A 25,077-nucleotide genomic window follows, 5' to 3' on the forward strand; every position below is an offset into this window, starting at 1 on the left:
GTCTGGGAAGATCCCACCTGCCGCGTAGCAACTAGGCCTGTGAGCCACAACTACTGAGCCTGTGCGTCTGGAGCCTGTGCTCTGCAACAAGAGAGGCCACGACAGTGAGAGGCCCGCGCACCGCGATGAAGAGTGGCCCCCGCTCGCCACAACTGGAGAGAGCCCTCACACAGAAACGAAGACCCAACACAGCCAAAAATAAATAAATAAATAATTAAAAAAAAAAAAAAAGGAGGACAGGAACTTTTCTTTTCCAGTTCCAAAATAACAGCAAATATCTAGCACAGAAAAGGCACTGGACTAGCCCCTGTGGCTGGTTTACTTGACATGATGAGCATGCCCTCTGTGCCTTTATCCAGTTCATTCATAGGACAGGATCAAGGATCAGGGTTTTCAGCTACTGATGAAAACCTCTTGCCTGTTGAGGTCAAGCCATAAATCAACCCCATTTGATTGTAGTCACTGAACTCTTTTTGAATTTGTTCCTACTGCTGTGGCCTTATCTCTATCTCGTCTACAGTGATGTTTTGAGAAGCCTTCACATGTGTAAAGGCTTCCCAGCCAGTGGGCCTGTGAAAGAGAGGAGAGTGTCAAGCACATCAAATTTACAGAGTAATAAGTTTAAGATGTGCAAGGTATTAATAAACATTGTCAGGCAAGTAGCTTTTCACGACTGGTGCTATGACTCCATTTCATACTCAGTTTATGATTTCTCTCTTAATTACCCAAGGTGCTTTCTTAACACCATTTGGGCTTATTAGTGTTCTCCAGAGCCAACCTCAAGTGTATTGACTTCAATTAGCACTTGTTTCAACTTTATCCTTCTGCGTATTTTGGCAAAACGTGGTACCTTGCAGTATTAGAGCATAGCAAGCTGCAGATTCCTGGGGGGACACATGTAGAATGGCATCCAGGAGAAATGTTCTTGTCATGTATTCTCTTTTCAAAGAAATCTTATTTTAGTCTGAAAGTTTTGCAAAAGATACAGAAGGTTACAGGGACAGGGACAGGGACAGTTAAAGAACAGAAAACTAAAACATATGTATAAGGTGTTTTAATTTATGAATGTGTTATGGTCCAGAAGTTCTTTTGTAAGTCACAGAAACAGCAAGCATAACATAATAGTCTCGGCCCTCCTACTGCCTCTCCCATCCCTACCTCTGCCTTTACCCCTTCCCTACTTTAATAACACAGACACTTGAGGCCCCAAGGTTTATCTTACCCTGTCTAGACTAATGTCACAGAGAAGAGACAGTAGCAGAGAAAGACTTGAATCCAGATCTCCTTATTCCAGTCTTCCTGTGACCCTACATTTTTTTAGGCTTATTTGAATTCAGAAGAGAGAGAAGAATCCAGCTAAGTTATAAGCTAAACCAGCTCTAGGGGTCCATTTGGGAAGCACAGGTCATTTGTAACTTTGGTCCCTTTGGAAACACCCCATAGCTTCCACAGATGTCTCATCCTCTTAGTGAGGGCCTCTCTCATGTGACACCCCCTCTCCTCCATTCAACACCCCATCTCCTCTTACGTTTATCCATGGCACTTAGCATTATTCAGTGTGCTCTATGTTTTACTTCTTTGTTCAAGACCTACTCCTACTAGAATCCCTCCACAGGGAAGGCATTTTTGCTTTGTTCACTGCTGAATCTACTGGGCCTAGAATAATATCTGGCACATAGTAGGTGCTCATGGTATATTTGCTGAATGAATACACGAAGAAAGAATTTCCTGGCACTGGCAGTATGTTACTGTCCCCCCACCCCTGTTCTTCTCTAGGGCCAGCCTGCACACAGCGGGGGGAGACAGGTTGCCTTGCAAACCTCCCTCACCGACCCCCTCCCCGCCCCCCTCCCTGCCCCCCATCTTTGCTTAAGTCAGAGTTGCCGGTCCTTCCAACAGATGAGAGTTGGAAGTCCCCCTCCCAAGAAACAGTAACTCTCCGTTTTGCGTGACAGTTAATCCCCATGTGGTTTGGACAAGCTAATCACTCACTATGAGAAATTTCTAAGGTAAAAACTCCTGTAGCTGTACTTCCCATTAATCAGTGTGTGTTTTATAGTCTGTGTGTAAGCACGGCCACTCATCATGTGTCACCTACTCCAAGAAGCAAAGGAATTTTACTACTGTTAACTAACATCTTTTGCTCTGAAGTACCTTGATTTTTGTGTTGTTTTTTTACCTGCCAAGTCTGTTCGCAGGAAAACTATTGTCAAGAATTTCCTCTCGGATTGTTGAGATAGCACGTGTGCAGACCATTAGCATTGCAGACCTGTTTTGAGTTGAAATTGATGGCTTCAGAGGACAAAGTTTGTGAGCTTATTTATTCTGTAATGGAATTGTTAAAATAAATAGCACTGAGAATGTGTGTTATGTATGTATGAATACATATATATATATAAAGTGATAAATTTATAGTAATTAAATGAACTGGGTTATAAAAAAAACTAGAAAACTTGTAAAATTTACTGGACCATTTTCTCTTAAAATTTTTTTTTAATGGATATGGTTAAAACAAAAAACCTTCAAAGCATACACATATAATTTCACATGTGTTGAAATACGTTGCTTTTCTCCTGGAATTCCAAGTTCATTGCCTTTCCAGGTTGATTTGTATGAGTTGTATGAGAGGACTGAGAAATTCATAAGACAGAGACCACTGTATTAGTTGTTTCCACTAATGTATTCCTTATATACTCTTTGTAAAGGGTGGGTGAGACTTCGTCCTTTTTAGAGCTTATTCAGTTTCTCTCTTTTGTGGCCCATCTGTTTCCTGTTCAGCCAAAGTCATTTGCAAATGATGTTCTCATTAAAAGTTGGTCTTTATGAAGGAAGGTTACCAGGCACACTGGTATTCCTTCATGGTTTTGAAAGCTAGGGTACTTTCTTATAAACACTTTGGTCAGGAAGTTTGAGAAATTTCCCAAGTGTGGGCATATTTGTATGGTTATTGTTCCTTCTGGTGATTTACTTTCTTAAGGAGAGATTTATTAGGAAAAAAAAATATTGCTTTTGGGCCTTCAAATGTTTGAAAGCTATGTTAAGTAAAAGTAAGTTCAACCTTGCCAACCTCACCAACATCTACCTTCAAAAACTTTCTAGTCACACTTTGTTTACTTACTTCTCATGTCCGTATCCACTCACTGCTTACCCCTAATTTAATTCTTACAGGAGAGATCAAAGCATGCTGTCAAGCGTGTTTGCCTCTCTTTGCTAGTTGGCATTATATTCTGTTTTTTTCTTGCAGTAATAAGAAAGGGGCAAGATGAAAAAGCATTCAAGTTTATAAATAGCCAATGGAGAAACAAACCTAAATGATATATGTGTACATAGACTATGTCAGTTTGAATCCAGGGCCTTTCTCATTTGTTTTATAGCTTGATGGCAAGAAATATTAAGCCAAGTGTGTCTGTATGACTGACTTATTCTACATCTGTGTTCATAAAGGCTAATCTGGATTCTTCCAGTAGTGAGATCATTTCATCCATGAATTTTGGAAAAGATTTAAATTGTAACTGTACCCTCTGCAGTCCTATCATTTTCTTCCATTTAGGTATTTCTTCTTCTCTAAATGCTGTGACTATAAAGTATGAAGACTAGTTTCTTTGAGCCACTCCTGCTAGGTTGTCATTTTGTAATCGCACCTCATAAATGAAATGAGGGAAATATTGAAAAATGGTGAAATTTGACAACACCTTCCTACCCAGGCCCAGTACTGTCCTCCTAAATGTGCATCTTCAGTATTGCTAATTCAGACTAGCAGAAGCTGGCCTTTGCTTTTCTTGGATGTTGGTAGTAAGGGTGGGGACGTTTTTATAAAAGTATAAATAGTCTATATTTTATATGTATGCTATAACACTATTTTTTATGAACTAGTTTTTCTTGATAGAGTACTTTATTACACTTTTTACTATATATAACATGGTTTCAATTTTCCTCTCCTACTAGGTGAAATGCGGAATGATTTATACATCACTATAGAAAGGGGAGAATTTGAGAAAGGAGGAAAGAGTGTGGCCAGAAATGTGGAAGTTACGATGTTCGTTGTAGAGAGTAGCAGCCAGACCTTGAAGGTACGTTAAAGCTGGATTCTTTTTGGTAAAACAATTCCACATCCTTGCTTTGGGTTCATCTTTAATGCGATCAGTTAATTTCTGATTTGCAGTATTTCCAATCTTATTTTTCTTTTCCACCCCTGTGTAGTTTTTTTTTTTTAATTATGAAAATGCCTTTCAGAAAAGAAAGTAGGGAAAAAAAAGGCTTTTACAGTTTGTTTAATTGTGTCAGCAATGTCCTCATAACAGCTCTTCCTTAAATGCAGCATTTTTATGCCATTTCATTTTTCCCCTTTCATCTGTCATAGTTTTGAAGATGCATACTTTTGCTTTTGGCAGTTGGTAAAACAAAACAAAAATCATATGTCATTCCATGTATTTTCATTTTAACCAAAATAGGATGTGAGGATTAAGCTATTACTAATTGGGGTGATAATATCAGGTTCCTTTATGGAAGTGAGCCCGGGGCTTAGTGAGTTTTACAGGAAGGCACAGAACAGGCTTTTGGCTGTGGCAGGTTGAGAATTTTATCATGTAGTTGACTCCAAATTGGGCACGCAGTTGCCCATCTCACTCATGTCACTGAGGTCCACCCTTAGCCGAGTAGACCCTGGGAGAGCAGCCTCAGGATGAAACAGACACAGCCTGTCAGCAGAAGCAAGTGCAGAAACAGGCCTGTAAAGAACTGAGGAGGTAATTTCACATGAAGTGCTCTTTGGGGAGCAGGCAGATAGAGCAAAGCAATTGCTCTGCTCCTCCCCACATCATCTTGAAATGAAGCTGTCTTTAACCTGCATATTTCCTTTATTAGGATTTTATCTCCTTTGGCTCTGGAGAGCCACCAGCTAGCGAGTACCACTCCTTTGTGCTTTATCATAACAACAGTCCCAGGTGGTCTGAGCTACTGAAACTTCCTATCCCTGTGGATAAATTCAGGGGAGCGCACCTCCGCTTCGAGTTTCGGCATTGTTCCAGTAAGTGTTTGGCAGGATTGTCTCCATGGCTTTGTGGTGCTGGGTAGTCTGCTAACTGAGCTGAAACAACAGTGTGGGCCAATCTGTAGAAAGTGTGTGACAAACCAGAGACCTCCACAAGGGAGAAACGAAGGTGAGTGAAGTCCTGGGAGGTGAATGGGCTCACTTCTCGAAGAACCAATAACCTCTGTGGAAACACAGATGCAAGAGGGGAAGGACACAAAATACCTATGGAAATCTACAGGGTTCTTCTTAAGTTGGTCACTTTCATAAAAACCAGTTCATCACTCTCACAGTCTGGAAAGACTAGATAGAAAGAGAAGATGCAGCAGTAAAGACCTGACTGGCTCAGGTGGTTTCAGGCAGTCCTGACCCATCTGCTGTCTCTCCAGCCAAGAGCTGATCCAGCTCTCAGACAGCTCAGGGGAACCCTCGGGGACTTTCCTAGGCATGTGAAGTCACTAGAAAAGCCTCTGATTGGCTCCAATTCATATTGATCTGCATATATCTACAACACCGTGCATTCTCAAACACTATTCAAATGAGGATCAAGTAATGTCAACTCAGACAGGTCTTAGAGATGATGTGAAGTAATTTCTCCATTTTATAGATCTAAAAAACCCAAGACATACAGACGTTACAGGATTTATTCATGTGGACATTACTTATCCGTAAAGTTACCATTTCCTGTTGTCTCTATTTTAATTCTTTTGCATTCATTACCACCCTCTGAAGCCTCCACTCCCTGCCTCCACCAGCCCCCAATCCAGGGATCTTCTGGTTTTCCCTGTGCCCCAGAAGTGTGCACTTCTAGTAGTGTACATTGTGACCAGAGAAGGTTCTGATGAATCTTGCTTCAAGAGCAGTATAATAATCAAGAGAAGGACTTCCCTGGTGGCACAGTGGTTAAGAATCCACCTGCCAATGCAGGGGACATGGGTTCGAGCCCTGGTCCGGGAAGATCCCACATGCCGTGGAGCAACTAAGCCCGTGCGCCACAACTACTGAAGCCCGCACGCCTAGAGCCCGTGCTCTGCAACAAGAGAAGCCACTGCAATGAGAAACCCATGCACCACAACGAAGAGTAGCCCCCTCTTGCTGCAACTAGAGAAAGCCCACGTACAGCAACAAAGACCCAACACAGCCATAAATAAATAAATAAATTTATATATTAAAAAAATAATCAAGAGATAGAGAAGAATCACATTACTGGGGAAGCAGCAGGCTCCTCTCCAGTCTGAAAGGAATGGAGGCATTGCCAGTAGATATGCGGTGACCTCGCCTGAGTGCTATGTAACTCGCCCAAGATTCAGGGAGGGGAGAAGGACTTTGTCTTGTTGTTGGGACTTTGGAATGTTTTGGAATTAGCTCAGAAGCTCCACAAGTTATGCTTTTGTGGATGTTTCAGAATATAGGGAGATGGCTAGCAGGGTCTTACCATTCTTCCAAATTCCTAGAAGAGTTTCATGGGTAGGATTTAAAGTGGGAAAGCATAAAGGACTTTCCATGGTGCCATACCATTCTTTCTACCAATCTTTGTTATAAATTCTCACTTGGGCCTAATATAAGCTTTGAGCTTTAAGGAAGAAAAAGAGGAAAATAAAAGTGAAATGGGAGAAAAAGGAGAAAGAACATTTGGAGAAAGTTACTATAACTCAGAACTTGGAAACTGGACTAAAGGTGATTTTCAGTAGAACCTGTTAGATCTCTGCCATCTTGTCCTTGTACTTCAAACATTGTCCACAGAGTGTTTTTTTTTTTTTTAATGTTCATTGTTAAAATTCAGAAGAAACGGCAACATGTAAAGAAGAAAGAAAATCCCTACAAATAATCCGTGTAGTCATTTTATCACATGAACTTCCAAGTGTTCTTTGTGTGTACATGTATTTATTTTAAAATATTTATTCATGAAACAAATATTTATTAAATGCCTGCTATATGTCAACCATTTTACTGGGCATTGAAAATACATCGGTGAACACAACAAAATAACCTCCTCTCATAGATCTTTCACTCTAGAGAGGGAAGACAGACAACACTTGAGCAAATAAATCTATAATATATCAAGTAGTGTTAAATACAGTGAAGAAGACTAAACTAGAGTTAGGTGCTAGAAAGCAGTGGTGCTCTGTTGCTATTTTACATAGGGCAGTCAGGATAGACCTCTCTGATAAAGAGGTGTGTCAACAACAACATAAAAGAAGTGAAGGTGTGAGCCTTTGGGTATCTGGGAAAAAAATATTTCAGGCATATAGAACAGTAAGTATAAAACACTTGAGGTTGAAACATGGTTGGCGCGAAACACGGTTGGCACTTTCAAGGAATAACAAGGAGGCCAGAAGGAGCAAGTGAGAGAGTTTGGAGGTGAGAACCAGAGAGGTAGCAGGGGAGCCAGATCCCCTATTGTCTTTTAGGTCATGGGAAGGACTTTGGACTTTATTTGGAGTGAGAAGAAGCATTAGAGGTTTTAGATTGAAGATAAGTCTGGCTGCTATATGGATGATAGATTGTAGGTGGGCCAGATGGGAACAGGCCATTTAGGAGGCTTACGCAGTCCTCCAAGTAAGAGATTTAAATGGTTTGATTCTTTTCTACAGATTTATTGACAGATTGGATGTGAAAGAAGGAGAAAATTCAAGATTGACCCCAAGATTTTGGCCTCATGATGAAGTGGTCATTTAATTCAGTGGGGCAGAAAACAGGAAGAATCTGTTTGGAGAGCAAAAATCAAACATTCCATTTTAAATATGTTAAGGCTGAGAAGTCTATTAGACATTCAAGATATCGAGTAGGCAGTTGAATGAGATCCAAGCTGAAGACTTAAACGTGATAATGAGAACATATAGTTCAGTGGCGTGCTGTAAATATTTAACCAGCACTCAGGGTGATGGAGAGGGAAGGGGAAGCCCTAAATTATAGCATTTGCTGATTCCGTGGGGTAAATACTCCCACCATGGTCAATTTCAAGCTGCCAACTTGACGTCACTGATCTTGGAGTTGGGGAAAGATGCACACTGTCAGCTCTTGTGAGCCAGTACAGGCCAGCTCCAGCACACCACAGATGTCGAAGATTTTCAAAGCCATGAGACTGGTGAGATGTCTAAGTAAGTTTAGATAGCAAGGGAAGTCCAAGGATGGATCCCGGGGGCACTGACACCTTTAGATTTGGGGAGATTGAAAAGTAGCCATTATGTGGATTAAGAAGGAATAGCCAGTGAGGTTGAAGAAGAGTCGAGGAAGAATAGAATCCAGGAGACTAAATGAAGAAAGTTTTTCAAGAGGGGATTAATCAGGTGTGTCAGGTGCCAGTGATAATAAGATAAGGACAGAGAAATTATCACCTGATTTGGCATCATGGAGGTCATTGAACCTGGCAAGTTGTTCTAGTGGATTTGTGGTGTTGAAAGCCTGGCTGGAGTGAGTCAAAGAGTAAGCTGGAGAAAAGGAAGGGCAGGCAGTGAGTGTAGACAAATCTTTTGAGAAACTTTGCTATAAAGAATACAGGTGAGCAGAGAAGTGGGATAGTAGCTATAAAAAAAAGTGGGTCACCGGAAGTTGGTTTTTTGGTGGTGTTCTTTTTTAAGATGGAGCTTTTAAAGCATGTTTGTTAGAGAGAAATCATTCAGTAGAGAGGAAAAACCGATGTAGAAGAGTGGGGACAGCTGTAGGAGCAGTGTCCTTGAGTTGGGGAAGGAGCAGGGGACCCGGTGCTCAAGGTTAAGAATTCGCCTTGGGTAAGAGCAGTTCAGGTCTAGTACAGGAAGACAGATGCAGGTGGGTAATAGGTGGATGCTAGGGCATGTGGGAATTCTCTCTACATGAGCTGAAAGTGAGGGAAGTGTCAAGGTATTGGAGGCTTGAGAGGAGGGAAGAATGGATGAAATTATTGTCTGGAAAAGTAGAAGAGTGAGTTTATTAGGTAAATGTAGAAAGTTTGCCTATCCCGGGGCACTTCTGTGATTAGTGTAGGCATGGAATGAGCCACAAATTGGATTTTACAAGGGTGCAGTGTTATTAGTGGAAGTGTGGACGGGAGAGAGATTGAGGGTATTTTCAAGGAAGTGATTAGAATGATGGACCACAGAAATGGGAACTTGGAGTGGAGGGGATGGAGGGATGGGTCAATAAACTGGGGGTCCCGGGGGCAGAATTGTTGGAGTTGAGGTACAAGAAAGGATGAATTGGAAAGTTAGGAGGTGGAATCCATAAACTCAGGGTTTTTATTAGTAAAAGGGGATCATGTTATGTATATTATACATAACAGTCCATTCAGTTTATTAATCCTGATCTAATAGCTCAGGACAAAAGGCCATGCACTTTAAACTTTGTTTGGTATTTATTTGTATTTTATAGCAGAAGGCAAATTTGGGGAAACTGTTGCTTTGTTCCTTATCTTTGCTAATTTTATGCATCTTGGATTCTTTTTGTCTTTCTGAATTGAATACCAAAAACCACACCAAAATGGCAGTCAAACCAACTTAGAAAATTATTTGTAAATAAGTCTTCTCCCCTAAATCATAAGTTCCATACCCAGCACTCTCATTGACATAGAAATCTCTTCCCAGAGATCTTTGCTGTGACTTTTGTTTAACTTTAAAGAGTACTGATATTTCCCCAGTTTACCTCTGGGGTTGAAATCAATGATTTAAAAAGAAGAACCGTTGCTATAATCACATTTTCAGGGATGTCCTCATGCTAGGGGCCTAAGCTAGCCAGCCAGAATTACTACTCTCTGTGCAGGATTCCACGTCCCTGTGGTTAAAGGCCGGAAGCAATGTGTTTGTTGCTAGAGCCTCTTGTCTAATCCTCAGGATCAGCATATCTGACATCTCTACTGAGGGTCTTACTGCATCCCAAAGCCGGACTTCTCTATCAAGTATAACCAGCCCATAATGGCTGCGAGCCCTGCAACTCTTCCCTACACGTCTAAATACAAGGAGAGGGTCCAGTTGAACAAACCAGGTTCTTTCCATGCTTTCTCCATTTTTGGAGAAAAAGAAGGTGTGTGGAAAGAACTGCAGTGGTACTGAAGAGATCTAGAACAGGTTACCTGACATTGTAAGATCTCAATTTCCTTCTCTATAAGCAATTGCCAGTGACCCTTGACATTTCTAGCTGTTGTAATTCACAATTAGGCATCTGAAAACCTCATTGCCTCATTTCCGACTCCCAGAATACTACTGCAGGAAGCTCTTATCAAACTATAGAATGCTGTTTATGTTTTTCAGCATGCCTTATTCCAAGGAGGTGGCTTCCGTAGGCTCTGTGTTTACACATGTGGCTGTAGGGAGAGTTCTGTCATGGACCAAAGCAGAGCTGAGAGCCTCCCTTTCCAGGAGGAGTAAGCAAAATATTGCATTTCACATTCATTCATTCACTCGTTCATTTGTTTACTGTACATTTATTAAGAACCTACTATGTTCTTGGCATTCTTTGAGATACCAAGCATAGATTAAATTAATTAGACAAGAATCCTGCCCTCCATGGTGCTTACGTTCAGGAGTGGAGGGTAGGTTGTGAGGAGAAGAAACAGGAAATCCACAAATTAAAAAAAAAAAAACAAAAAAACCCACCATAATTTCAGATAGTGAATCCCATGAAGCAAATTAGTCAAGGAATGTAACTTGCAGATTATAAGGCAGGAATATGGGGTTAGAGGGTGGCTACTGTAGATAGAGGTCCCATCATAAAAGCTGCTCTTCATTGTGTAAAAGGAGCTGGCGTGTGTGTGTGTCGAGGGGTGTATTTCTTGATCACGCATCATCACAGTCTATGTATCTGAACACAATTGTGTAAGCATACACTTAAATAATTGACTAATTTTCACAGGGAATTATACTCAATATCTTGTAATAACCTATAAGGGAAAAGAATCTGAAAAAAAATATATATATATATATGACTGAATCACTTTGCCGTACACCTGAAACTAACATGACATTGTAAATCAACTATACTTCAATTAATTCAAAAAAATTGACTAATTTTTTTTTCCCCTACAGCAAAGGAGAAAGGAGAGAAGAAATTGTTTGGCTTCTCCTTCGTCCCCCTGATGCAGGAAGATGGTAGGACTCTTCCAGATGGCACTCACGAGCTCATTGTGCATAAGGTAACGTCAGTCAGATGTTGTGGGCAGCTGTGAAAAACAGGGCTGAATTACTAACTCACTGTGGAAAAGAGAAAAAAATGACTTCAAAGATACTCTTCTGGAAGATTGCTGACAGGGAGAGTGTCTTTTGAGAATATTGTCTCTATATTCTGTCATATTCTAACACCTATTTTAAAGATGATTTATTTTTTCATCTTAATTGAAGTGTAGGTATTTGGGTAAGTCTATAGGGTGACCTTAAAGTCCTTTCCCTTGCTGTGATAGGATTAGATGAACCTTACAAATAAATTTTTAAATATTCCCAATACCTGCTTTCTTATCTGAAGATCTGTATACCCCCAGAAGCAAATTTAGCAAGGTCAGCTTTACATTTTTCTTGTCTGCTGCTCTCACTAAGCAAGCAGAGAAATGGCTAATAAAAACACTAGCAACTATGAAAGAGAGAATTAAAGTACATGATCTTCTCCAAAATATTTCTCCTTTGCGTTTCTCCATTTCTGTAACCACATGCTATTCCAAGCTCTTGTCAACTCTCACCTGGGCTAACCAGTCCTGCCTACCTGCACCTTATCTCCCTCTAGTTCATTTTCCAGCCAGCCAGGGCGACCCATCTAAGGTGCAGATCTCACCAGGCCCCTTTCTGATATAAACCCACTGAAAAGCTCCCCATTGCCAAGAGGGAAAATTGCAGGCTCCCAGCGTGTGTCAGGCTGCCTCTTCCCTGTTGCTTCACCTCTCACCACCTCCGGTCGTCTACCTGATGCCATAGCCACATCCAGCTCTTTCTCGTTCCTCACCTCCTGCCTGCTGGTTCCCCCTGCTCCATCTGGCACTCCTGGCACACCTGCCTCCCCCTGTCTCCCCGCAGCTGACACCTCCTCATCCACAGAGGCGCACCTTGGCCAGAACCTTTATTCAGGAGAATGGTCCCCACGCCCCAGCCCCCTACTCCCTGGATTTCCAGCTGGCTAAGTGTGCTCCCATGAGTTCCCTGGATATCTGCACACATCTCTTACCATTGTCCTCATTACATTGTCCCGTGATTGTCTGATGATCCCTTGACTTACTCTGGTAGATGTATGAGCCCTTCAGGAGCAACAACTGTGTCAGAGGGGTTCTGGCATGCGGCAGATGTGCGGTGAAGATATACTGAATGAATGAAAGAGATTACAAACAAAAACTTTCTTTATCTTTGGATTATTGCTAGTAAAATGAGTGTCCCTGCACAAGACACCTGGTAATTTTTGTTTGTGCATGTATGTGTATGTGTATATTTCTTGAATCATTTATTTTCTAGTTGTTTGTTCAACACATCGACTACAAACCGCAGGGCAGGCCCTCTTCTAGTGACTGGGAATATAGTGGCGAACAAAACAGTTAAAGTCCCTCCATTTCTGACACGTACATTCTCTAGACTTCAAAAGTGACTTAACGGAGCTCACAATGTTAAAATACAAAGAAAAAATATTTTAAAGCAGAGTAACCACTAAAGCAAACAGAGGAGCTAAATGCACTAGACACCTGAGATGATCTATTTATATCACCTTTAGGTCTGAGGCCCCTTTATGTGATATGGGTAACATGACAGCCAATGTCTTCAGCTACAGTTTTCCAAAAGACATAAATGGTACTTGATATGAATGTCTGTGATCTTGCCTCTGCATACCATTAAATCTTCACACAGAAAAGGCAGGGCTAAGGTTATCATTAGCTTCCTAATAATATTTAGAAGAATAAATCACTTCTTTATGACATTTCACCATGTGGGCTCTCTCACCTGTGGGTCAGAGGGTGTTTTTTGGGCAGGTGCTAAGTTTCCAGTCAAGTTAGGTTGACTTCCTCTAAACTAGTATGAATAACACCAAGATTCTTAGTTGCTAATCAGAGATACCCATATACTTAAAATGCCAGGAAGACAGGTAGCAGAGCTTCCTTCTCCATGTGAACATTTAGAAGTCCAACTGGTATTGATTCCCAGACAGTCATTCTACTCTGTTACCAGGGACCTGTCGTGGTGCCTTTGGCAGAACCATTTTTCGCAGAAGTAGAGCTTTGAATCATCTCAAGCCCTTCCACAAATTTTCACTGAATACCCAGAATTCCAATCCATAAAGCATTATGAATATTTATTTGAGCATCAACAATTTAAACGGCAGGTGTTCCCAGTGATCTTTCTCCATCACAAAGGAGGCTGAGGATGGTATCTGTAGATCATCTAATTTGGGGCAGACCTACATTGTGTAGATCCATCAGGAAGCATTAGCTCCACAGAAAAACCCTAAGTAGCTGAGTTGTCTTATGATTAGGGTTATTCATTGTTGCTTAAAGAGGTATGGAATACCTGCCAAGCATAACATCTTATGTTTTTCGTCTAGTTGATGCCATGGTTTTCTTTTTCATAGCACTGAGCCAAGAAGTTCAGTTTCAGCTTAAGGCCACTTGCAGGTTATGATTATAAAACCATATTATGAGCATAATGCTTATCCTTCCTCTGCCGTGGCAGGAAGGAGCACAGCCTCCTGATGACTGCAGCCTTGAATTTATTAATTAAAAAAAACAATGAACAAAAAAAACAAAAAAAGTTAGGGAGACGAGTGGATTTCAAATTATTGGGTAAAAAACATAGCCCATTTAATAAGTGGTGTTGAGATGACCACAGTGGGTGTTAGAGGGAAAAATAAAGAGCTGGATCACTACCTTGCTTCTTATACCAAAGCAATTTCCAGATTATATGTAAAAAATAAAACTGTAAGAGCCTATATACTATGAGTGAACATTTTTAGAAAGTTTAGGTGAAGAGGGCCTTTCTAATGATGCCTCTCAAATGTTACAAATCAGGTACAAAAAAATGTGTAACTTTGGCTAAATAAAGTTTCAAACCTTTTTATTGATAAACTCATCATATTCAAGGCTGAAAGACACATGATAAACTGAAACATGGTTACAACACAGCTTACATAGGGGGACTATTCCCAATTTACCAAAAGTTATCACAAATAAGTAAAAAAAAAAAAAAACAAAACTAACTTTGCTAAATGCTACAAACAAGCTATTCAAATGTAATAAATGCAAGAATATAAAATAAATATATGAATAGTCAAAGAAATGTAAGTTAAATAAAGAATGGGAAATCTTTTGGCCTATTAGGTTGGTAAAGACTTTTAAAACTGAGAATTGGCAAAGAAGATTAAAGGGAAATGAACACTCTCTTGCATTCATAGAGGAAAATGTGAGTAGTATTGTCTTTCTGGCGGACATTTTGGCAATACAATATTTTAAATGTGTATATCCTTTGGCTCAGCCATTCCACATCTTGGTATTTATTGGGAGAAGATAATCAGATGAGGTAAGCAAACATGATTCAAGGATGATCATTGCAGATTCCTTAAAATATGGAAAACTTGAAAGTTATCTAAATTACCAATAACATAGGTCTGGTTAGATACATGAGTTAGTTATATCCATATAATGAATGAAATACTACATAGTTATTGAAATAATCCCTAGTGGAAATTGTTACGTGCATAGAAAAATGTTTACAATATATTGATAAACAGCATTTTATATATGCATGCATTTAGTGTAAGACCATTTTTATAAAATTGTGTAACTGCATGTCCGCATGTGTATATGTGCATAGCAATGCTTGGAAGGATGTCCTAAAATATTAACAACGACTTTATTTTTACATTTCTTTTTTTTTTTTCTTCCTTTTCAGTGGTTCACATGAAAGTTTTCTCTTTTTTTTTTTTACATCTTTATTGGAGTATAATTGCTTTACAATGGTGTGTTAGTTCCTGCTGTATAACAAAGTGAATCAGCTATACATATACATATATCCCCATATCTCCTCCTCTTGCGTCTCCCTCCCAGCCTCCCTATCCCACCCCTCTAGGTGGACACAAAGCACTGAGCTGATCTCCCTGTGCTATGTGGCTGCTTCCCACTAGCTATCTATTTTACATTTGGTAGCGTATATATGTCCATGCCACTCTCTCACTTCGTCCCAACTTACCCTTCCCCCTCCCCGTGTCCTCAGGTCCAATTCTATGTCTGCATCCTTATTCCTGTCCTGCCCCTAGGTTCTTCAGAAGCATTTTTCTTTTTCTTAGATTCCTATATATATGTGTTAGCATACGATATTTGTTTTTCTCTTTCTGACTTACTTCACTTGTATGACGGTCTATAGGTCCATCCACCTCACTAAAAATAACTCAATTTCGTTTCTTTTTATGGCTGAGTAATATTCCATTATGTGCCACATCTTCTTTATCCATTCATCTGTCGATGGACACTTAGGTTGCTTCCATGTCCTGGCTACTGTAAATAGAGCTGCAACGAATATCGTGGTACATGACTTTTTTTGAATTATGGTTTTCTCAGGGTATATGCCCAGTAGTGGGATTGCTGGGTCATATGGTAGTTCTATTTTTAGTTTTTTTTGTTTTGTTTTGTTTTGTTTTTAATTTATTAATTTATTTATTTTTTGGCTGTGTTGGGTCTTCGTTTCTGTGCGAGGGCTTTCTCTAGTTGTGGCAAGTGGGGGCCACTCTTCATCGCGGTGCGCAGGCCTCTCACTATCGCGGCCTCTCTTGTTGCAGAGCACAGGCTCCAGACGCGCAGGCTCAGTAATAGTGGCTCACGGGCCCAGTCGCTCCGCGGCATATGGGATCTTCCCAGACCAGGGCCTGAACCCATGTCTCCTGCATTGGCAGGCAGATTCTCAACCACTGCGCCACCAGGGAAGCCCCTATTTTTAGTTTTTTAAAGAGCCTCCATACTGTTCTCCATAGTGGCTGTATCAATTTACATTCCCACCAACAGTGCAAGAGTGTTCCCTTTTCTCCACACCCTCTCCAGCATTTATTGTTTGTAGATTTATTGATGATGGCCATTCTGACCGGTGTGAGGTGATACCTCATTGTAGTTCTGATTTGCATTTCTCTAATGATTAGTGATGTTGAGCATACATTCATCTGTTTCTTGGCAATCTGTATATCTTCTTTGGAGAAATATCTATTTAGGTCTTCTGCCCGTTTTTGGATTGGGTTGTTTGGTTTTTTGATATTGAGCTGCATGAGCTGCTTGTACATTTTGGAGATTAATCCTTTGTCAGTTGCTTCATTTGCAAATATTTTCTTCCATTCTGAGGGTTGTCTTTTCATCTTGTTTATGGTTTCCTTTGCTGTGCAAAAGCTTTTAAATATCATTAGGTCCCACTTGTTTATTTTTGTTTTTATTTCCATTTCTCTAGGAGCTGGGTCAAAAAGGATCTTGCTGTGATTCATGTCATAGAGTGTTCTGCCTATGTTTTCCTCTAAGAGTTTGATAGTGTCTGACCTTACATTTAGGTCTTTAATCCATTTTGAGATTATTTTTGTGTATGGTGTTAGGGAGTGTTCTAATTTCATTATTTTACATGTAGCTGTCCAGGTTTCCCAGCACCACTTACTGAAGAGGCTGTCTTTTCTCCATTGTATATTCTTGCTTCCTTTATCAAAGATAAGGTGACTATATGTGTGTGGGTTTATCTCTGGGCTTTCTATCCTGTTCCACTGATATATGTTTCTGTTTTTGTGCTGATACCATACTGTCTTGTTTACTGTAGCTTTATAGTATAGTCTGAAGTCAGGGAGCCTGATTCCTCCACTCCGTTTTTCTTTCTCAAGATCGCTTTGGCTACTCGGGGTCTTTTGTGTTTCCATACAAATTGTGCAATTTTTTGTTCTAGTTCTGTGAAAAATACCATTGGTAGTTTGATAGGGATTGCATTGAATCTGTAGATTGCTTTGGGTAGTATAGTCATTTTCACAGTGTTGATTCTTCCAGTCCAAGAACATGGTATATCTCTCCATCTGTTTGTATCATCTTTAATTTCTTTCATCAGTGTCTTATAGTTTTCTGCACACAGGTCTTTTGTCTCCTTAGGTAGGTTTATTCCTAGGTATTTTATTCTTTTTGTTGCAGTGGTAAGTGGGAGTGTTTCCTTAATTTCTCTTTCACATTTTTCATCATTAGTGTATAGGAGTGCAAAAGGTTTCTGTGCATTAACTTTGTATTCTGCTACTTTACTAGATTCATTGATTAGCTCTAGTGATTTTCTGGTAGCATCTTTAGGATTCTGTGTGTATAGTATCATGTCCTCTGCAAACAGTGAGAGTTTTACTTCTTCTCCGATTTGCATTCCTTTTTTTTCTTTTTCTTCTCTGACTGCTGTGGTTAAAACTTCCAAAACTATGTTGAATAATAGTGGTGAGAGTGGGCAACCTTGTCTTGTTCCTGATCTTAGTGGAAATGGTTTCAGTTTTTCACCATTGAGAATGATGTTGGCTATGGATTTGTCATATATGGCCTTTATTATGTTGAGTTAAGTTCTCTCTATGCCTACTTTCTGGAGGGTTTTTATCATAAACGGGTATAGAATTTTGTCAAAAGCTTTTTCTGCATCTAATGAGATGATCATATGGTTTTTATCCTTCAATTTGTTAATATGGTTTATCACATTGATTGATTTGCATATGTTGAAGAAACCTTGCATTTCTGGGATAAACCCTACTTCATCATGGTGTATGATCCTTTTAATGTGCTGCTGGATTCTGTTTACTAGTATTTTGTTGAGGAGTTTTGCATCTATGTTCATCAGTGATATTGGCCGGTACTTTTCTTTTTTTGTCACATCTTTGTCTGGTCAGGTATCAGGGTGATGATGGCCTCATAGAATGAGTTTGGGACTGTTCCTCCCTCTGCTATATTTTGGAAGAGTTTGAGAAGGATAGGTGTTAGCTCTTCTCTAAATGTTTGATAGAATTCGCCTGTGAAGCCATCTGGTCCTGGGCTTTTGTTTGTTGGAATATTTTTAATCACAGTCTCAATTTCAGTGCTTGTGATTGGTCTGTTTATATTTTCTATTTCTTCCTGGTTCAGAAGAAGGTTGTGCTTTTCTAAGAATTTGTCCATTTCTTCCAGGTTGTCCGTTTTATTGGCATATAGTTGCTTGTAGTAATCTCTCATTATACTTTGTATTTCTGCAGTGTCAGTTGTTACTTCTCCCTTTTCATTTCTAATTCTCTTGATTTGAGTCTTCTCCCTTTTTTTCTTGATGAGTCTGGCTAATGGTTTATCAATTTTGTTTATCTTCTCAAAGAACCAGCTTTTAGTTTTATTGATCTTTGCTATAGTTTCCTTCTTTTCTTTTTCATTTATTTCTGATCTGATCTTTATGATTTCTTTCCTTCTGCTAATTTTGGGGTTTTTTTGTTCTTCTTTCTCTAATTGCTTTATTTATAAGGTTAGGTTGTTTATTTGAGATGTTTCTTGTTTCTTGAGGTAGGACTGCATTGCTGTAAACTTCCCTCTTTGAACTGCGTTTACTGCATCCCATAGGTTTTGGGTCATGGTGTTTTCATTGTCATTTGTTTCTAGGTATTTTTTGATTTCCTCTTTGATTTCCTCAATGATCTCTTGGTTATTTAATAGTGTATTATTTATCCTCCATGTGTTTGTATTTTTTACAGTTCTTTTCCTGTAATTGATATCTAATCTCATAGCATTGTGGTCAGAAAAGATACTTGATACGACTTCAATTTTCTTAAATTTACCAAGGCTTGATTTGTGACCCAAGCTGTGATCTATCCTGGAGAATGTTCCATGAGCACTTGAGAAGAAAGTGTATTCTGTTGTTTTGGATGGAATGTCCTATAAATATCAATTAAGTTCATCTTGTTTAATGTATCATTTAAAGCTATTTTGGTTGATCTGTCCATTGGTGAAAGTGGGGTGTTAAAGTTCCCTACTATTATTGTGTTACTGTGATTTCCCCTTTTATTGTTGTTAGCATTTGCCTTATGTATTGAGGTGCTCCTGTATTGGGTGCATACATATTTACAGTTGTTATATCTTCTTCTTGGATTGATCCCTTGGTCATTGTGTAGTGTTCTTCTTTGTCTCTTGTAATAATCTTTAATTTAAAGTCTATTTTTTCTGATATGAGACCTGCTACTCCAGCTTTCTTTTGATTTCCATTTGCATGGAATATCTTTTTCCATCCCCTTACTTTCAGTCTGTATGTGTCCCTAGGTCTGAAGTGGGTCTCTTGTAGACAGCATAGGTATGGGTCCTGTTTTTGTATCCATTCAGCCAGTCTATGTCTTTTGGTTGGAGCGTTTAATCCATTTACATTTAAGGTAGTTATCGATATGTGTGTTCCTATTACCATTTTCTTAATTGTTTTGGGTTTGTTATTGTAAGTCTTTTCCTCCTCTTGTGTTTCCTGCCTAGAGAAGTTCCTTTAGCTTTTGTTGTAAAGCTGGTTTGGTGGTGCTGAATTCTCTTAGCTTTTGCTTATCTCTAAAGGTTTTAATTTCTCCATCGAGTCTGAATGAGATCCTTGCTGGGTAATCTTGGTTGTAGGTTTTTCCCTTTCATCACTTTAAATATGTCCTGCCACTCCCTTCTGGCTAGCAGACTTTCTCTGAAAGATCAGCTGTTAACCTTATGGGGATTCCCTTGTATGTTAATTGTTGCTTTTTCCTCGCTGCTTTTAATATTTTTTCTTTGTATTTAATTTTTGATAATTTGATTAATATGTGTCTTGGGGTGTTTCTCCTTGGAATTATCCTGTATGGGACTCTGTATGCTTCCTGGACTTGATTGAACATTTCCTTACCCATATTAGGGAAGTTTTCAACTATAATCTCTTCAAGTATTTTCTCAGTCCCTTTTTTTTCTCTTCTTCTTCTGGTACCCCTATAATTCAAATGTTGATGCATTTAATGTTGTCCCAGAGGTCTCTGAGATTGTTCTCAATTCTTTTCATTCTTTTTTGTTTATTCTGCTCTGCCGTAGTTATTTCCAGTATTTTATCTTCCAGGTCACTTATCCGTTCTTCTGCCTCAGTTTTTCTGCTACTGATTCCTTCTAGAGAATTTTTAATTTCATTTATTGTGTTGTTCATCATTGTTTGTTTGCCCTTTTGTTCTTCTAGGTCCTTGTTAAACATTTCTTGTATTTTCTCCATTCTCTTTCCTAGATTTTGGATCATCTTTACTATCATTACTCTGATTTATTTGTCAGGTAGACTGCCTGTTTCCTCTTCATTTATTTGGTCTGGTGGGTTTTTACCTTGCTTCTTCATCTGCTGCGTATTTCTCTGTCTTCTCATTTTGCTTAACGTACTGTGTTTGGGTTCTTCGTTTCACAGGCTGCAGGTTCGTAGTTCCCGTTGTTTTTGGTGTCTGCTCCCAGTGGTTAAGGTTGGTTCAGTGGATTGTGTAGGCTTCTTGGTGGAGGGGAGTGGTGCCTGTGTTCAGGTGGGTAAGGCTGGGTCTTGTCTTTCTGGTGGGCAGGATCATGTCCAGTGGTGTTTTTTGGGGTGTTTCTGAATTTATTATTTTTTCTGGCAGCCTCTCTACTAATGGGTGGTTTTGTGTTCCTGTCTTGCTAGTTGTTTGGCATAGGGTGTCCAGCACTGTAGCTTGGTGGTCGTTGAGTGGATCTGGGTCTTAGTGTTGAGATGGAGATCTCTGGGAGAGCTTTCTCTGTTTGATATTACATGGGGCTGGGAGGTCTCTGGCGGACTAGTGTCCTGAACTTGGCTCTCCACCTCAGAGACTCAGGCCTGACACCTGGCCAGAGCACCAAGACCCTGTCAACCACACAGCTCAGAAGAAAAGGGAGGGATGGATGGAGAGAGGGAGGAAGACAGATATATAGATAGATAGGTAGATAGATAAATAAAATAAAGTTATTAAAATAGAAAAAAATTATTAAAAATAAAAAAGGTAATTAAAAAAAAGGAGAAAGAACGAAGAGAGCAACCAAACCAAAAAACAAATCCTCCAATGATAACAGGCGCTAAAACTATATTAAAACAAAAACAAAACAAAAAACGGACAGTCAGAACCCTAGGACAAATGGCAGAAGCAAAGCTATACAGACAAATCACAGAAAGAAGCATACACATACACACTCACAAAAAGAGAAAAAGGAAAAAATATATATATGTATATATATAAAATTTAAAAAGGACGAAAGCAACCAAGTCAGTAAACAAATCTACCAGTGATAATAAGCTCTAAATACTAAACTAAGATAAAGATAAAACCAGAAACAAATTAGATGCAGTAAGCAAACCCCAAGTCTACAGTTGCTCCCAAAGTCCACCTCCTCAATTTGGGATGATTCGTTGTCAATTCAGGTATTCCACAGATGCAGGTACATCAAGTTGATTGTGGAGATTTAATCTGCTGCTCCTGAGGCTGCTGGGAGAGATTTCCCTTTCTCTTCTTTGTTCACACAGCTTCCGGGGTTCAGCTTTGGATTTGGCCCTGCCTGTAGGTCGCCTGAGGGCATCTTTTGGGAAGTCTGAGGTGTTTTAAGGAAATGGTTCTCACAGAGTTAACAGTCAGTAGTGTGGGAAGGACCTGGACTCATCCTTTATGGCAGGAGCTAAAGAATTCTAAGGGCAAAGCTCCCTTTCAAGGTCGTTTTCACCTTTACATGATGGATAGTAAGTTTGGAGTGCTGTTCAATGGAGATAAACTCTGAAATCTACAAAAATCTGAATGTTACAGGTTTAGGAAGGTAAGTGAAAGAACTTGACTAGTCAGCATTAAAGATTCTGTGCTTCCAGAGTCCCTTTTCAGCTCTCAGAACATCAGTAATATCTCCAAGTGGTTGATGGCTAAACCCAAAACCTGTCTTTGGAATTGCTAACTTGCTAGTAACAGTATTTAGTCTTACTAAGTTCTGTTATTTTGCTGCATTCCGGTAGGATTGTTGTCTTCCTTAACTTTGTAGGGATATTTTTGGCTACCCCCCTGCCAGCTACCTGCTGGAAAGCAAGTTAAGAAAAGAGATTGAAATAATGAGCTTAAGATAATTCATTTTCCGAAAGTCAAGTCTCTTAAGGAGAATAATGTGAGAATCCAAAGGAGGATAGAAAGTTAATAGCTGTGCACTCAAGTCTCCATTCTGACTTATTCCAGTGAAGGATTTTTAGTTCTTAGAAGTACATTCTAAAATACCATCAGGGGCTTCCCTGGTGGCACAGTGGTTAAGAATCCACCTGCCAATGCAGGGGACATGGGTTCGAGCCCTGGTCCAGGAAGATCCCACATGCCGCGGAGCAGCTAAGCCCTTGCGCCACAACTACTGAGCCTGTGCTCTAGAGCTCGTGCCCCGCAACAAGAGAAGCCACTGCAATGAGAAGCCCATGCATCACAACCAAGAGTAGCCCCCACTTTCTGCAAGGAGAGAAAGCCCGCGCGCAGCAACGAAGACCCAACGCAGCCAAAAATTAATTAATTAATTAAAAATAAAAGAAAAGGACTTCCCTGGTAGCGCAGTGGTTGGGAATCTGCCTGCCAATGCAGGGGACATGGGTTCGAGCCCTGGTCTGGGAAGATCCCACATGCCACGGAGCAGCTAAGCCCATGAGCCACAACTACTGAGCCTGCGCGTCTGGAGCCTGTTCTCCGCAACGGGAGAGGCCGCGACAGTGAGAGGCCCGCGCACCGCGATTAAGAGTGGCCCCCGCTCCCCACAGCTGGAGAAAACCCTCGCACAGAAACGAAGACCCAACACAGCCAAAAATAAATAAATAAATAAACAAATAATTTTTTTAAATAAATAAAATAAAATACCGTCAGGTCTAGGATGTATGCATAAACAAATAATAATAATAATAATACAATCTACCTTTAAAGAAATTGGAGTTTTGCAAATTCATTACTGTTGATTAACACCACTATGGCTCAAGTGACCCAACTCAGCCAGGATAGGGTTTTGCTCGGTAGAGAATCTGATCCCTTAGAGTGGGATCTATTGCTTCTGAGCAAGAGAAGGGCCAGATGAGAGGTCTGTTAAATAGAGGATCATCATGTTTCCTGGTTGGAAAGGGGTTAATTTAATGTATGGCCTAGATTGCAAGAGTCTTTTATGAGTTTGTTTATTTCACTTTTGCTCCCTAAAAGTTTGTTCGTAAACCCTTTGTGGCTCATATTTTTTCCCTGCAACTTTTCAGTTTCTTATGCTCTATCCCAGTTCCTCACCTAGTCTATGGAAGTCCAGCACAGCCCCTCTGCACTCGTTACCATCTTTGAGGTAGATTTCTCACATTGAGTTGCTCTCCACTTACCCTTTCCTAGAGTATGTTTATATTTATAAGTAAAATGAAAAAAATGAGAGGAATCTGAAAAATTCAGATGGACTGATAGGTTTGTCACCCATCTTGCTGTCCAGAGAACTCTGCATGCTGCTCCAACTATTCTGAAAGAGACGCCCCTGTAACCATGATCAGTAGATCTTAGACAAGCCCGAAACACATCTGTCCACCGTGGGCTTGGGCATAGGAGAATCGGTCATATAACCCTTGTTTTATTACACACTGTGAGAGAAATTAAATAGCAAACACCTGCAAAATTAAATTAAAAAGTAGATAACCTGGTGAGTTTAGCATGAAAGCATGCCAAACTGAACACAGAAGCTGAACAGGAAAAAAAAAAAAAAAAGCCTAAGATGGGGGAATTCCCTGGTGGTCCAGTGGTTAGGACTCTGCACTTCCACTGCAGGGGGCACATAGGTTCGATCCCTGGCCAGGGAACTAAGATCTCACATGCCGCACAGCAAGGCCAAAAAAAGAAAAATGTCTAAGATAATTTCATAAGTGGACTTGGTCTTAACACTGAAGGCTATTAATGTGACGTGCAGGAAGCCCTTTCATTCTGCCTCAGCTGAACCCTTGGCTCTCCTGCCGAGCGAGCTTCCTGTGTGGCCTCTGGAGTAGAGAGGGCTCATCTTCTGAAGCCTTGTGTCTAGTGTCTGGACGTCTCTAAATGCCCCAGTGCCTTTAAAGATACTGGTTTTCCACCCTCTTGTAAAGAGCTTCCCTGCCCTCCATAAGGCTCATTCCATACAGTTCTGCAACTTTCTACCCGTCCTAGTTACTGCCTTCTAGCAGTATAGATATTCCTGGCCAGCAAGGAAGAGGGGAGGATGGGGCGGTGGGTGGCTGTTTACTTTCCCACAGTCAGCCTAGCCCCTAGTTCAAAGTTGTCTCCTCCTTTTGGTTGACCTGTCCAGTGCCCTCTCCTCTTATTTCTTGGTCACTTCAACTCCAGTGACCTTCATTTGTGTTCTGCTTCACTGTGGTCTCTCTCTTGGCCTTCCTTCATCCCCAGCCAGCAGGACCTCCCACGTGTGCTAAATAAATACTGGATGCATGCATGCACGGGTGCACGGATGGATGCATGCATGGATGAATGAGATCATCCGGAGCCACTTCTAATCAAAAATCGTAAATTCTTGATATCCTGACCACAACCTTTCAACCTTCCAATTTTCTATTAATACTATACCTATTTTTCAGTCTTATTCTCCTCGAATAAACCCCACCTGACTTCACTCTCTTCTTTTTATTGTTCAGACTATCCCTTGATCTTTAGTTCTGCTGTACCTGCATGGGAAGTAAAAACCAGCCCTAGACCAGTCTGTCAACATTGCCCCCTCCTCTACTCCTCCGTAGGTGGTTAAACATTAATTAGTGGAGGGGATTATACAATTCCTATAGATTAGCATCAGCCTGATGGGTATAGAAGCAGGACCATCCACACTGCAGGCCAACTAATCAGCTCCCCCTCTCAGTCCCCGCAAGAGCTATCGACAAGATTGTACCATTCTGCCTACCTCACCACTTCCCGTGTCCTTAACAGAGAAAACAGAAGCCATCAGACAGGAACTTCCTTAACTTCCTGTGTTCTGTCCTCTGCCATCTGCAAACTGATCTGCATCCTTCCCTTCCTTCCTGCTTCCTGTCTCAGGGGATGGGGCAAGACTCCTCCCCTCCAAGGCTGATTCTTCCACCTGCTTCCCTCAGGATCGTCCTCCCTCCTGAGTCCCCTGGGACCTTGCTCCTCTCAATGTCCGCTTTTGCTCCTGCAGCTAT

General features: G+C 40.4%; 1 protein-coding gene and 1 non-coding gene across 4 annotated transcripts in view; both read left to right on the forward strand.

The window, feature by feature from the left end:
* The window catches only part of DOCK4 (dedicator of cytokinesis 4), a 492,329-nt gene that overhangs the window by 296,933 nt on the left and 170,319 nt on the right, over window positions 1-25,077 (forward strand). For all 3 annotated transcript variants that reach the window (XR_009505001.1, XM_059933591.1, XM_059933592.1), the window contains exons 14-16: window positions 3,946-4,070; window positions 4,864-5,026; window positions 11,029-11,135. Coding sequence is in view for 2 of the 3 variants with exons in the window: in XM_059933591.1 (XP_059789574.1) it covers window positions 3,946-4,070; window positions 4,864-5,026; window positions 11,029-11,135 (395 nt within the window). In the remaining variant the exon portion in view is untranslated. The remainder of the gene's footprint in view (window positions 1-3,945; window positions 4,071-4,863; window positions 5,027-11,028; window positions 11,136-25,077) is intronic.
* On the forward strand, window positions 23,662-23,736 carry TRNAG-UCC (transfer RNA glycine (anticodon UCC)). The gene has a single exon. It is a non-coding gene; the product is annotated as a tRNA-Gly (tRNA).

This window comes from Balaenoptera ricei, chromosome 9, assembly GCF_028023285.1.
Source record: "Balaenoptera ricei isolate mBalRic1 chromosome 9, mBalRic1.hap2, whole genome shotgun sequence".
NCBI lineage: Eukaryota > Metazoa > Chordata > Mammalia > Artiodactyla > Balaenopteridae > Balaenoptera > Balaenoptera ricei.